Source organism: Orbicella faveolata, unplaced genomic scaffold (assembly GCF_042242905.1).
Source record: "Orbicella faveolata isolate gen_17 unplaced genomic scaffold, um_ofav_v1 contig_14, whole genome shotgun sequence".
Classification (NCBI taxonomy): Eukaryota; Metazoa; Cnidaria; class Anthozoa; order Scleractinia; family Merulinidae; genus Orbicella; species Orbicella faveolata.
Genome location: NW_028301541.1, coordinates 6,291,598 through 6,304,574, shown reverse-complemented (window position 1 = coordinate 6,304,574; position 12,977 = coordinate 6,291,598). Strand labels below are relative to the sequence as shown.

At 42.2% G+C, this 12,977-nt stretch overlaps 1 protein-coding gene across 3 annotated transcripts in view; it reads left to right on the top strand.

Annotated features, from left to right (window-relative positions):
- Positions 1 to 12,977, top strand: part of LOC110068431 (KICSTOR complex protein SZT2-like) — a 45,883-nt gene that overhangs the window by 18,296 nt on the left and 14,610 nt on the right. For 2 of the 3 annotated variants that reach the window (XM_089286385.1, XM_089286384.1), the window contains exons 31-42: positions 152 to 491; positions 913 to 1,180; positions 1,764 to 2,768; positions 3,644 to 3,743; positions 4,745 to 4,892; positions 5,693 to 5,930; positions 6,522 to 6,708; positions 7,062 to 7,319; positions 8,698 to 8,971; positions 9,578 to 9,727; positions 10,374 to 10,985; positions 11,624 to 12,053. In XM_089286385.1, the coding sequence (XP_089142511.1) occupies positions 152 to 491; positions 913 to 1,180; positions 1,764 to 2,768; positions 3,644 to 3,743; positions 4,745 to 4,892; positions 5,693 to 5,930; positions 6,522 to 6,708; positions 7,062 to 7,319; positions 8,698 to 8,971; positions 9,578 to 9,727; positions 10,374 to 10,985; positions 11,624 to 12,053 (4,010 nt within the window). The remainder of the gene's footprint in view (positions 1 to 151; positions 492 to 912; positions 1,181 to 1,763; positions 2,769 to 3,643; positions 3,744 to 4,744; positions 4,893 to 5,692; positions 5,931 to 6,521; positions 6,709 to 7,061; positions 7,320 to 8,697; positions 8,972 to 9,577; positions 9,728 to 10,373; positions 10,986 to 11,623; positions 12,054 to 12,977) is intronic. The other variant, XM_089286386.1, reaches the window with a different exon arrangement.

The following is a 12,977-nucleotide window of genomic DNA, read 5'->3' as shown; positions in this document are numbered from 1 at the left end:
AGGTGGTTCTAATTTTTGAGTTCGTGGATGAAACCCCAGTGAGCGACCATTCAAATAAAATCTACTGAGTTCTACTTTCAAGTTGTACTGTTTATTATGCTGTACAAAGCGGTTCTAACTGCAATATTTTCTGTTTGCTTTTATTTTCTAGTCTATCCCAGAATCTTTCTCCGAATCTGAAACCAACGAAGCAGACCAAGCGGCTGAAGATGAGAGCCAAGACAAAGACAGTGATGCTGACTCCGATGCTTTTGAAGATGTACAGACAGGCATCTTGATTGAAGATGACGGGACAGCTCTTCAGTATGACATGGATTATTTGTCCGATTTTGAGAGCCAAGGAAGTGACAGTGAGTTTGATGGAGACACCGAGGATGACCAGGGCATGAAGTCGCCACTGTTCTTACAGTTGACTTGTACACTCAGGGACAGAAGTAGCCATGCGCAGCCTATGCATCCTGTGTCTATCAACACACTGCCTGTCTGCCTAGGTAAGGAGGAAGTTACAATAAGCATGAGTATAAAATCTAATAAGGACGTAGGTTGGGGTAGGGTGGCTCATTTTAGATGAGGATTAAAATTGGAGTTTTTTAATTGAGTGAATACAGTATAGTTAACAATTATTCCTCGAGTGCACGCTGGATATGAGATGGTAGATAGCCGACGAGGCGGGTAGCGCCTAATTGGCTCTAATCATCTTCTATTCAACAAGTGCGCGTCGAATAATTGTTTTTATTAAAAACGCCCCCAAAATATAGAAAACTGAAGTAAAATAAAAATAAAAACGCCCACGTACGCTTACCATATTTTTAGGGCAAGTTTTCTTGGCTGAGCCAAGAAAACTTTTGAATTGTATTACCCAATGATCCAGTTTTTAATAAACTCTGATATCCGCCGTTTTATTCCTCGTAGGAGAAATCATCCGCAAGTTTGAAGACGACGAGGAATGCCTTGATCCATTCAGTCAATCAGTACGGATCACTCTGGACCTGAATTGCCTGACTCTGTCACCCGAGCCTGATTACTCAGTCCTTAAGTATTCTGCCCGCAGCGCTCCATCCCGCTCCAATTCATTCTCCAGCACAAGCTCTCCCGTCTCCCTCTCTCCTACGGATAAGAGATCCGGGTTATTTGAGTTCAGACGACAAGATTCGAAGGCTACTTCACATGACATTGACGGGTGAGGACGCAATTTTCTTAGTTAATATACATTGTAGGTAATCGTATTCAGAGTGGAAAAACGTACACAACATACTGCGCAGCTTTTTGCGCATCCCTAGCCCTACCTGCGGGCTCAGGCATTAATGCGGGCTGCAATGGCGGCAAACTGCTAATAATTGATTTACTTATGTATACTTGGGCGAGTGTGATTTTTTTTCCGGCATTTCACTGGTAAGAAAACAAGGCTCCCCCTGCCTGCTGAGAGGCTCTCTTGCTTATATATTCAGTGGGTGTGCTTATATGGATCCAGTATGTAAAGAGGGTTTGTGTCTTCGCACCGAAAAGAAATAAAGGGGAAAACATTACGCCAGCTTTCCATCATTTTAGTGACGAGAAAAAGTTGCTGCTTATCGGGAAAATTAGGAAAGCATTATTAAGGTCATAACGTTTTTTTGTGCAGAGTGCACTATTGGGATGGTTTAGGGGTCTGCCGTCTGCTACTTACTAAGGCAATAAGGTGTAAACTTCTATTCCCAAATAATAGTGTTGGTGAAATTGAGTGAAAATTTATGGAAAACTGTTTTATTATTTTTTATTTCCAGAATTGACAGTGTAGATCCTCTTCATCGCCTTCTTCATTCTCAACGTCAAGCAATGGACATTACAACCGATGCCATTCGCTGGCTTTTACAAGACGAAATAGTGTCCGAGCTCCGCCATATTGGACCAGTGAACAGATCAATGCTTGAAAAAGTCGAGGACCACGTGAAACAGTCTGAGGACCATCCCTCTTGCATTTCGCGTCACGTTCGCCTGCAGTTTGTGTTTGGCGCTGAACAAAGTTTGGAGCTGTTTGTGAAAGAATTCGAGAAGATTAACTTGCCGGAATATGAGTTGAATGAAACTGAGAAATTTTACTATTTGACCAGTTATGTCGAGAAGCATGTTGCGGTTGTGTCGCCGTTCGCTCTAGAAGGAGAAAAATGTGATTCTGGGAAGGAGCAGCAGAAATCACTGGAGGATCCAAATGGTGCAACCACGCCAAAAGCAGTCACAGATTCCAAAGGGAAGGAAGAAAAACCTGCTGTTGCAGAGGTGGAAAATACTCTTGAGTCTCACTCCGGAGCTGATGAAGGGTTATTAGCTATATACGTAGAAAAACAGTCGGAAACTACTCAACAAGAAGAGAGTAATAAACTAGACACTTCTATTGGATCACCAGCTGTCACTGCATCCTTACAAGAAGACCCCGTGGAAGATGGAGAGACAACCTCAGCCACTAACCACCCGCATCTTGGCGAGGTAGGTAAACAGAATCCTACACAAGAGGAAGCAGACAGCCCCGCTGCAATCACCCCAGTCAAGGACTCTTCCTTTACCTCCTCTGCTGGTAGCACCCCAGTGGGGAAGCTGCTCATGGCTGCTATAGACATTACCTCGGCTGACTCCAGTGACGTGGCAGCAAAGGATGGCGAGGGTAGTGCAGCAAGTCCGCTTACCCCGCGCCAAGAAGAACAGAAGGCTGGCGAGGTCGCGGAAGAATACTTGCAGTTTTGGCTTGTGATGAGAATATTCGATAATGAAGTGGCTATCTTCTTTCATCGAAGGTAAGTGTGAGGCAAATTGTCGTCAACTGAATCTAAAGTAAGAGAGCGTGCTGTATTTATATTGCAAAACTGTGTTGTTTCTGTGCTCGTTTGGTCCATCGCAATCACTTCGTTGTCAGTTGGTCGCTTCCACTCTGTGCAACGTCACTCTTGGAGGTTTAGTTTTTCCTTCATGCTTAAAACTAGGTGTGTACTTACAAAAATATAGATTAAAAAAAGCCCTAAAAGACTGAGAATTTTTTATATAATGGCTATGTTGCATGATTTCTCAGCTATCAGTGTGAATTGAAGCCCATGTCTAGGTATGAGTAAATGTTTCAAATCTCAAAACTCGGTCATTTCTCAGCTGACAGTAAAAAAACTTAACAAGTTCTCAGCTATTAGTTAAACCCCATTCAACCCCTCATACAAATGCAATACCGATATATTTTGTCAAATTATGCCGTCTTTATCAATAATAAAATAAGTAAAACTCTTCGTTGAAAATTCTCTATTTCTCTATTTCGCATGCTTTTGGCTCTAAACCATTGTGAGTTTCAGCGCTTCAGTAGCCCGCAATGCAGGCATTATTTTGGAGCGGAACGCTAGATAAACTAGGTTTTCGATGCCGCCATCTTGGATTGTAATTAGATGCTTGACCGGTAGAGGGTTGATATAGAGGCGGGCTGGGGGTGGGGGTAGTCCCCCTCCCCCCTTGCCCATTTTTTCCACTTCACGCCTACTCCCTCGGCCGACTCCCTCGGCAAATATTTCCTTGCCCAAGTCCTCCACAGTTACCAAATCCAAGATGGCGACCTACCACGAAAATGAGCACTCACGCGCCCAAAATACGCCTAGCGCTTCAGTAACACTCACTTTGTTGTTTCCAAACCCAGAGAATCAGACAATCCCAAATCGTTTTGCCCAACAAGGGCCAACGGTCTGGTGGAGGTAGTGACAAACGCTATTCATGAGAAATGCCGCATTGTTAATCAGGTAGGCCATGCTTGAAGTAGGAGCTCAGTTACGTTATTTTCAGTTGTTTTAGCCTCTTACAAAAGTATCTTTAAATTGAGAGGAAGCTGAAAATAGTAGTTTACTAAGATAGAAAAAGAACAAGGATGGTTTAAGTGGAACTATGATCAAATTTTTACCCCTCGAGTGTTTAGCTGTGTCTCATAGGATTCCACGAAAGATTAAAAATGCCGTTTACCGTTTGCAAATATCAGCATTGGTTCAGGAGATATTTAAGCTGGAAAAATGTGTAAGTACCACTTTAAGGATGGAGAAGATTAACACGGATTACAAACGACGAACTTGAAAAATTTAGGCTAAACTTTTCAAGATGCGCAAACCGTGACGTAGCTCCTTTAAACATTTGGTGACAAGTACTTGACAGCTCTCGGTGATCAACTTAATGAGACAGGTTTGACAAAGTGGATTGCATTGCGTTGCATTACAATGCAGTGGATTGCAATACATAACGTTGCTTACAGTGCAGTGCAGGTCCTTACATTGCAGTGCACTACAGTGTATTTCAGGAGAGTACAGTACATTACATTGCATTTCATTTGATTGCAGTGTACTGCAGCTCAGTGCACTACAATATATTGCAGTGTACTGCTCTGCAGTTCAGAATAATTATTGTAATAAATTGCGATGCATTGCAGCACAGGACATTACAGTGCATTGCCGTGGACTGCAGTTCAGTACATTGCATTGTTGTGCAGTTTATTGGATTGCATGACATTGCAATGCATCGGATTACGTTACGTTCCGGTTCAGTGTGGTGCATTGCATTACTTTGCATTGCAGTTCAGTATATTTTAGTTCATTGAAGCGGACTGCAGTTCGGTGTAGTGCAGTGTCTTGGATTGCACAACATTGCATTGGAGTGCATTGCATTACGGTACATTGCAGTGCAGTGTAGTACACTGCAATACAGTGCATGGCATTGCAGTTCTTTACTGATGAGTGTCGGTTTCCTTGATTCACAGCGTATGTTGTTACACGACCTGTACGAGACCAAGATATGCAATTCAATGTTGTTTCCTGAGTCAGACGAAGAGATCTGGAAGCACGAGGATGTTCAAATCTCCGTGTCACCTCTTGGAGTTCATATCAGCAAAGGCGACAGCAAATCTGGTGTGAACCTTGATTCAGTCCAAAGCTAGGTTTTAGATACACTTTGTTTCAATATTCAGCTTGTTTAGGACAGCTGAAAATTGCCCCAAGAATTTTTAAATTTAATTAGATGTCGCTTTACCAGTATATGTCAGTTATTTCCTTTTCCATGTTTAGGTTTAAGAGTCAGCTTGATGTCTGACTTTTTCAGGCTGTGTGTTGACTGTCATTTTCTCAGTTGTGCGCTTTACCCTCTGCTTATTAGAGTGCGAAGAAAAATATGAAATCTAGCAAACTAAAGGAAAAATTCATTACACGGATCTCTGTTGAGCCACGTTTTACCAGAAAGAAAATAAAGACGACAACAAGATGAAAGATGGAGTCACATTTACATTTAAACTCTAAATTTACTATTCCACTGCGAAAAGTTAAAGAAAAAGTTCAATGTTCCATAAACTATCGTTCTTGTCAACCACGTTTTTATAATTCCTTAGTAGCCTGGCCTGAAGCCTACTGCCAGGCCTCTAGCTAGTTTCTAGATCCTACAGCTCCAACTCGCGGAACTCCGCGACAATTAGACCATATTCGTATTCCCGGTATTGGACTGAAACTAGCTTGCAACTGAGGCTAAAGTGGGGAGTCCTTTCAAATGCAAATGACATTAATATCCTTTTAATGATATTCCCCGCATGAGCCTCAATTGCAAGCTAGTTCCAGTCTAATATCGAGAATACGTATATGATGAATTGTAAATCAAAAAAAAAAAAAAAAAAAGTGTCAATTGACAGATGAATTGGAAATATTCACACTGTTTCTCTTAGGTCGTGTCACCAACAAGTTCGTTCAGGTTCAGTTTCTCTTTCCACCCGGTCATTTTGGCTGCAACAGTGTTTGGCACACTCATCTACCGGTGCATCAGCGGCTCTTTGACACTTCGGGTCGGACCGGGATCTCCCGCGGGTTGAAGGCTATTAAGAGTGTGCTAGACAGGTTTGGAGTGAGCAACAGGAAAGACATGTTTGTTTACAAAGACAGCCATGGAGCGGTCTTTTACTTCAGGTAAGTTAATTGCTAGAGCTTACATTGTAGTGCTTCAAGGATTAAACTGAGGTATTTACGAGCAGCTTTCTACTTCTGAGAGAAGTCGGAAAGAAAGCCCTTTCGCCATTTTAAAGTAAATTTTGCGCTCCATAATATGCGGACACCCCGCTATTACGGATAGAAGCGAAATCCCTGGCCGAAACTGCAAAGAAATGTATGGAAACAACTCCCGCTATTACAGACTCCCACTATTACGAAATTGCGGACACTTCATGTCCCAAAGTAATATCGTTATTGTTCTTCTCTCGTTATGTCAGACAACTTGGACGTATTAATTGACCAGCTTATTCTGCGGTCTTGTGATGTTTACTAGTTTGCGCACTCGAGGTATATTTGGCCTATGTTTGACGATCATGTGTCAAAGAAGATGTGTTCTAAAATTGAAAGAAACTGGAAATCTTTTAAAAGAGTATAGCAGTAGACGTTATTTATCTCAAAATTATGGTACCCTTTGCTTAAACTGTTACAATTAACTCTGAACTGCTATGGTGTTGCATTATTCTTGTAAATCCTCACTCGTTGGAAACACGCACCCCTTCAATCTTCCAGGTTGTTCGAGTCTCTGTGTTCGAGCGACTCCTCAAATCAATTCCCGTCTGAGCTCCCTGCTCCAGACGATGACGATGACGAGTGTCGCTCAGGGATGTCATCAGTTGCATCATTGGCCGGTTCAAGAACATCCTCGCAGTGGTCTCTTGTGAAGGGAGGAACAGGCGAGCTGGATGAGGAAGTCATTGTAAGTTGTACTATTTCTGTAGTGTACCATGCTGTTGTTCTAACGTTTAAATCTAGTGAAAGCTATTGAGCAGAACTTTCATGTGGTGCTGTTTATTATGCTGTTCAAGGTGGTTCTAACTTTTCAGTCTGTGGATGAAACCTTAATGTGTGACCATTCAAATGAAAACTATTGAGCAGTACTTTCCTATAGAACAGTTTATTTAGCTGTACAAGGTGGTTTTAACTTTCACTTTTATGGATGAAACTAGTATGTGACCATTCAAGTGAAGGCTATGGTACTTTCATATGAGAGTGGTAAAAGGGAAAAGTTCCCTTTTAGCGTTAAAATTAGAATATCTCTTCTTCTCACAGGAATCCAAATTAAAGAAGCAATTTCCAGCTCCTGAACGAGACACGATCAGTGACAGCGGACGAAGCACTCAATCAGTGCACCCCGTGATAGACAAGAGCATTGCACTTCATATATACGGCGTGGACGATCCCGGTCCAGAGATCACAGTGGAACTGGTTGAGGTTTTGCAGAACAGAATCAATGAAGCCATGTTAGAAGTGTTGTCTGTTCTTCTCTCCAGGAATCCAAACTGCAAACTGACCTACGCTGATGTTCGGGTTAGTGTTAATTAAAGGGGCGGTTTTACAGTTAAGCGCATGTGCAAAAAAGTTGAAAAAGTTGAAAAACCTGTTGACGATTATTGCGGAAAATCTTTTTTTGTTCGTCAGTCACGCAAACCATGCGATAGAGTTGATATCTTTCATTAGTGCATCTTTCACCACCGCAATCATTTAAAAGCCGTCACCTTGACATGAAAAGCAATACTGTTCATTGTGAATGGTTTCCTTCGATTGGAGGTAACATATCAAATTCAAAAGACCATGTTTGACCACATTGCCAAACACAGAAAAGAGAGATGAAAACACGACGCGTAGTGTATTAGTAGGAGTATTTTTGATGGACATCGAGGTGTTTGGAAATGTGGTCAAGCACGATCGTGAGTGTTTTATATGTCACCTTAAGATACTTGTTCTCGTTTGCTGTGCAATATACAGTGAAAGCCCTCGTAAACAGACACCCTCGGACGCGAAAAAGCTGTCCGTAACTGGAGCTGACCGCTAACGAGAATAGTTCTCGTCAGCGGCTATTGAAGTTGTAAAGGAAAGATGGCCGCCCACAGGAGCTTGCACAGCTTACAATAAACATTGGGAATGAAAACATACCACTAAATTATTATCATTTTTTGTTTTATTGTCTTGTGCAATGCCGATATTGGCGATAACTGCACATACACAGTACTGTATACTGCAGTATTAGGACCGGCCCTTAGTGATTAAAGAACAATTGATAATTGCAGCCAGCATTAACACAAGCATTAACAGTCTCACTGCAACAAAAAGCAGTGATTCAGTTTACAAATGTTTATAAGTATCTGTCAAAGCCAGGCCCAATTCCTTTGAAGTGTACGTTTAAGGGAGCTTAAAAACAAAGGAAAATTCTAGATCGTAGGCCCTCCAAGTGTCCCGCGGCCGCTTACGAGAATGTCCGTTTACGGGAATGAGTAATACTAAATTCAGAGTTTGTATGGGACATAGTTAATAGAGGGGAATGGTTATGGAGCCCGGCAAACATCAAAGGAGCAAACAAGGATGCCAAGATTTATGTTGGAAGGTCCACGACCGTGCACAATCTTTTGTTTTGCGTCCATACACTATGCGCGAATTACGTAACCAAAACGTTTCGATTGGTTATTTCCTCGGTCTGTAGTAAACAACTATTGTGTTTTGCGCGCGGTCAAGGCCAAAAAAAGAGAACAAAAACATAAAACAAAAACTTTTGTCGAGTTTCATAACCATTCCCCTCTATTAACTATGTATGGGAGATCAAACGGGGTTTTGTAAAGGCGGTCGTTAGTAGAGCTGTCCACTTACGAGAGTGTCCGTTAAGAGAGCTTCCAATGTAGCAAGATTTATTATCAACCGTTTTTCTTCACAGTTTATACAACCTCAAGGACAAGCGCCCAAAACCACTCTCACCCTTGTCATCCCACCCATGGACGTGAATTTCCTGTGTCCGTTGACGTTTTATTTGCGTCAAAACTTGTCCCAGCTTCTGTTCTCCCCGCGTTACATGGACTCTGACCCCAGCCATCATTTTAAAGCTGTGAGTGGAAGCAAAACGGAAGCTACTGGTTGTGCTAATGGCGAAAGCTCCAGACTGCAGCCAGAGATTTACTTGTACAACAGACCTCACTCATCTGGAGGAAAAGGTATGAGATCAAGATATTAACTTCTTAATAAATGATCGCGGGGGCTGTACTAGGGAATATTGGCCCGAGGTCGTGGCATTTCGAAAGCGACCGAGGGCCAATATTCCCAGTACGGCTCGAGCAAGCTAGGTTAGTAAGAACTTTATTATGTGGCGCTCGGGCCATGATTGTTTATTATTTTCCCGGCTTTCGAAAACAAACACAGCTTATAACCGTTTCCATAGAAACGGTCTGTGAGGCAAATTCCCGACCAAGAAAGAACCAATCACAACGCTCGGATTTACCTCAAGACTACCTTGCCTTATAACAATTTGTTATATACGACAACTTGTTGTGTCCTGGATGGCTTATACAAGAGGGCAACGTTGTTATCCGGGAGAGGGCTTACAAATAAAACGTTTGAGGGTCTGTTAGATGATGGCTTATACAAAGGGGCAACACTGATAATTAACCGCTCTTTCCCGATGGCATTACATGCATACGTTTATTTCACGTCCCCTTGGGGTTTTTCAGACATTCGGACGAACTCAGTTGTCTTTTCCTCGGTATTTGTTTTCTAACTGAAGTGAATTATTTAATTTTTCTTCCTTTTGGTTGTCTTTCCAGGCTTGGCCTGCATTTCTGTGTCTGTTCTTAACTCACGTGGCGGATACATCTACATTCCTTGTGGAAAGACAGTTTCTGTGTATGCTGGTGAATTGGACTATTTTGAACCATTGACTGAAGTGTTCTTGTGCACAGATGAAGTTCAGTTAGGTAATTTATTGATATTTTAGTCAGGGAAACATCTATATTTTAGGGTTGAATCCCGACTGTGAGAATCGACTGAGCCTGCAGTTTGTCAGCGGTATGTTGCTAAGTAACATGCCCAGTAGTGGCGTTATGTTGCCACTACTGGACACCATATCGGCATGGTGACATTTTGATTATTTATACATATTCGTCAACTCAGGACTTGACTTCGATAGAAAAACCTCAAAATGTTGTTTCAAATGTTTGTTGTTTATAGTGGACAATGATATGCGCTTAGCTACACCTACACAGTTCTCAGACGTGCCACCTAAGCTGAAAGAAAGAAATATTTCGAATAAGCTTAATAGGCTTAAAAAATCTCAAATGGCGGGAGGCAGACCAGTTGGCTATTTACAAAGATGACAGAGGAGTTGAACTGGGGTGGACTGAGAAACGACTCCAGCTAAAAGGTCATAGCGGAACTTGAACCCGCAACCTCCGGATTTCAAGTCCGGCGCCCTAACCACTCAGCCATGCAACTTACGTGTTTTTTATCGTGTTTTTTATTGTCCTTGTATGATGAATATCGTCAAAGATAGGATCGAGTACAGCGAAACTTATATAATTGGCTAAAGGTAGTAACATTGAATTTTCTGTTGTCTCTTTTCAGACCAGGATGATGTCATGGTGCAGTTTGCAATCTGGGAACGTGGTGACATCGGTCTCGACCAACTTAAAGGCCAGTTGAAGCTCGCTTTAAGACATGCTCTGTGCGACCTTCTAACAGAGTACTACCTCTTAGCCGCACCATTATCGAAAGTGCCCAAGATGTACTGGAAGTCCACGATTACACGCCAACGATCCTGTTCTGAACCCCCCTCGCCCATAGCCCCAGCCCCAAAGGGTCCTAAATTAGGGTCTGTCCCTGAGACATCAGAAAGGTTCCCCAAGCGACAGCTAGACTTTGGTAGTCAGTCAGGCTTCCGCAACAGGAGGCCCTCATTTACGGGACAGCGGCGAACCCCTTCTGTAGGGAGCCATCACAGCACTCCTTCATCAGGGTCCACGGGGGTATCAGGAAGGGCACACCAAAACCCGTTCCTGTCCCAGCGACAGAGTGTTTCTTCTCTTCGTCCGGTTTCCAGACAAAGTACGGAGGATGATGAAGTATTCCAGACAGAAGCTGCTTCCCTTGACGAAGAAGCGATGGGGATATCTGGTGATAGAAGCACATCAGATGCTCAGGAAATCGCAGAATCATCCTCTGCCTTACCTCCAGCAGGTGGGTGTTATAACTTTCAATGTCCGTATTGTTCTTCTTGTTTTGCCAATTTTGTTTTCTTTCTCTTTCAAACGCTATGATATTTAACAATTAGAGTATGAGGTCGAGATTTCTATCGCGTGATAGATGATGAGGGCACAGCTCGAGTCAACTATCACGCGATAGAAATGGAGAGCGAATAATCTAATTGTTTTAGTATAAATCTGTTAGTCGTTCAAAACTTTAGTCTAAATCCTCTTCTCAAACACTTCGAAAACGCAAAGCAGCGGCCGTCATTTTGTTCACAAGGGCACACTGCCGCGCTACTCACTAACTACAACAGAATAGAGAGTGAGTAACGTAACCAATCAGAGAACGACATTCGTGATAGAGCGCCAGTAGATTTATACTAAAATGGAATAGTGACACTTATCAAATAGGAATGTTCTAAAACTCGGATTAGAAGCGCCACTTAAACTGACTAGTGTCCCCAATTAGTTCGCTAGGGCTTAATACCTTGACACTTGGATAAAGTTTCTTATCTTATCTTCACCATCACAGGACCTTTTTTCCAGCAACAACCCAAATGTCTACAAGCTAATGACGCCAGAATCTGAGGTGCTTTATTGTTTATTGACTAGCTTTTGTTTGTCTTAAAGAAGTGAAATCAAACGATGGAACATCAGCTAAGGACAGAGCAAAACCAACGGACGAATCAAAGAAGCAGCACAGCTCGGACCCATCTGATGTGGAACCAACATTCGAGACTTTCACCGCAGCTGAAATTCAAGAATCAGAAGAATTTATTTCACAGCCAGGAACGCCTCTTTCTGAAAACCTGACGATATCCCTTCCTAAGAGAGAAGAACAGCTTTCCGAACGAGAGAAGCCGCCCAGTTTGTCTTCGACGGTTTCCTGGGGTGGTTCTAAGGCCTCGTCTTTCAGTGGTGTGGATTCACTGAGTGTTGGACAACCTAGTGACGGGCAGGGGACTTGGCAGGATATCGAGGCCAAACGCAGGAAAGAACAAGACAAGAGGAAAAGGCGAATTCAGTTTGAGAATGGAGAACGAGGGGAACTTCATCCAAGGTTGTTAAAGCACTCTTTTCAAACTCATTATAATAATTCATTAAGTTCAAACCAAGAAAATCACGACCGTGATGGTGTTTAGATATCTGATGTTTTTAATTATCTTAGATTTTTGCGATTTTATTTCTCCGTTTTCTCCTTAGTTTTAGATTCCATTGAGAAGATATATCAAACACTCAACACAGTGTTTGACCACATTTCCAAACACCTCATAGTATATCATAAATACTCCGCTACGCGTCGTAATTTTCAACTCTCTTCTCTGTGTTTGGAAATGTGGTCAAACATGGTCGTTCGTGTTTGATATGTTACTTGATAATCAGCGTAACTGTTACTACAATGGAATCCTGATTATCTTTTCACCAACTGGTCGCCAAATTCTGCACGTGTCAATGACATCATGCCACGTTAAAGAGGTTCTTAAAAAAAAAAGAAAATAACTGATGAGCTTTTCAACGGGCCAAGCGTATTTTACAGGATTCTAAAGTTTGTCTTAGACTGTCAGGTTCACATCTTTTCTAGTAAACAACGCGAATTTGGTCCTTGTTACAGAAAGTTGATAGAGCGGTTTTCAATTGAGTGTCGAAAGTAATCAGGCAATTACTTTGGTTTGGTTTCACTACGGTTTGAGGTTGGCTGAGTTGTCTAATTAGTAAGTAATTGGTTTGGTTTTGGTGTTATGACACTCAATTGAAAACTACTCTATTCAGTGCAATCTACTCTAAGAAACACATTTGATGCTAAAACTCTCATATTCGATGTTCTCTGTATACGAGCAGCTTAGAAGAAAGAGGGCCAAAGAAAGCCTCTCTTTACATCTCTTTCTGCTTTCGCTTCCCTTTACTAATTCCTGAGGCGAGGGCCTGTTAGCAGGCTATTCCACTGCGTACCGCTTTTATTCCACATCCAAGCTCTGTCATCTAA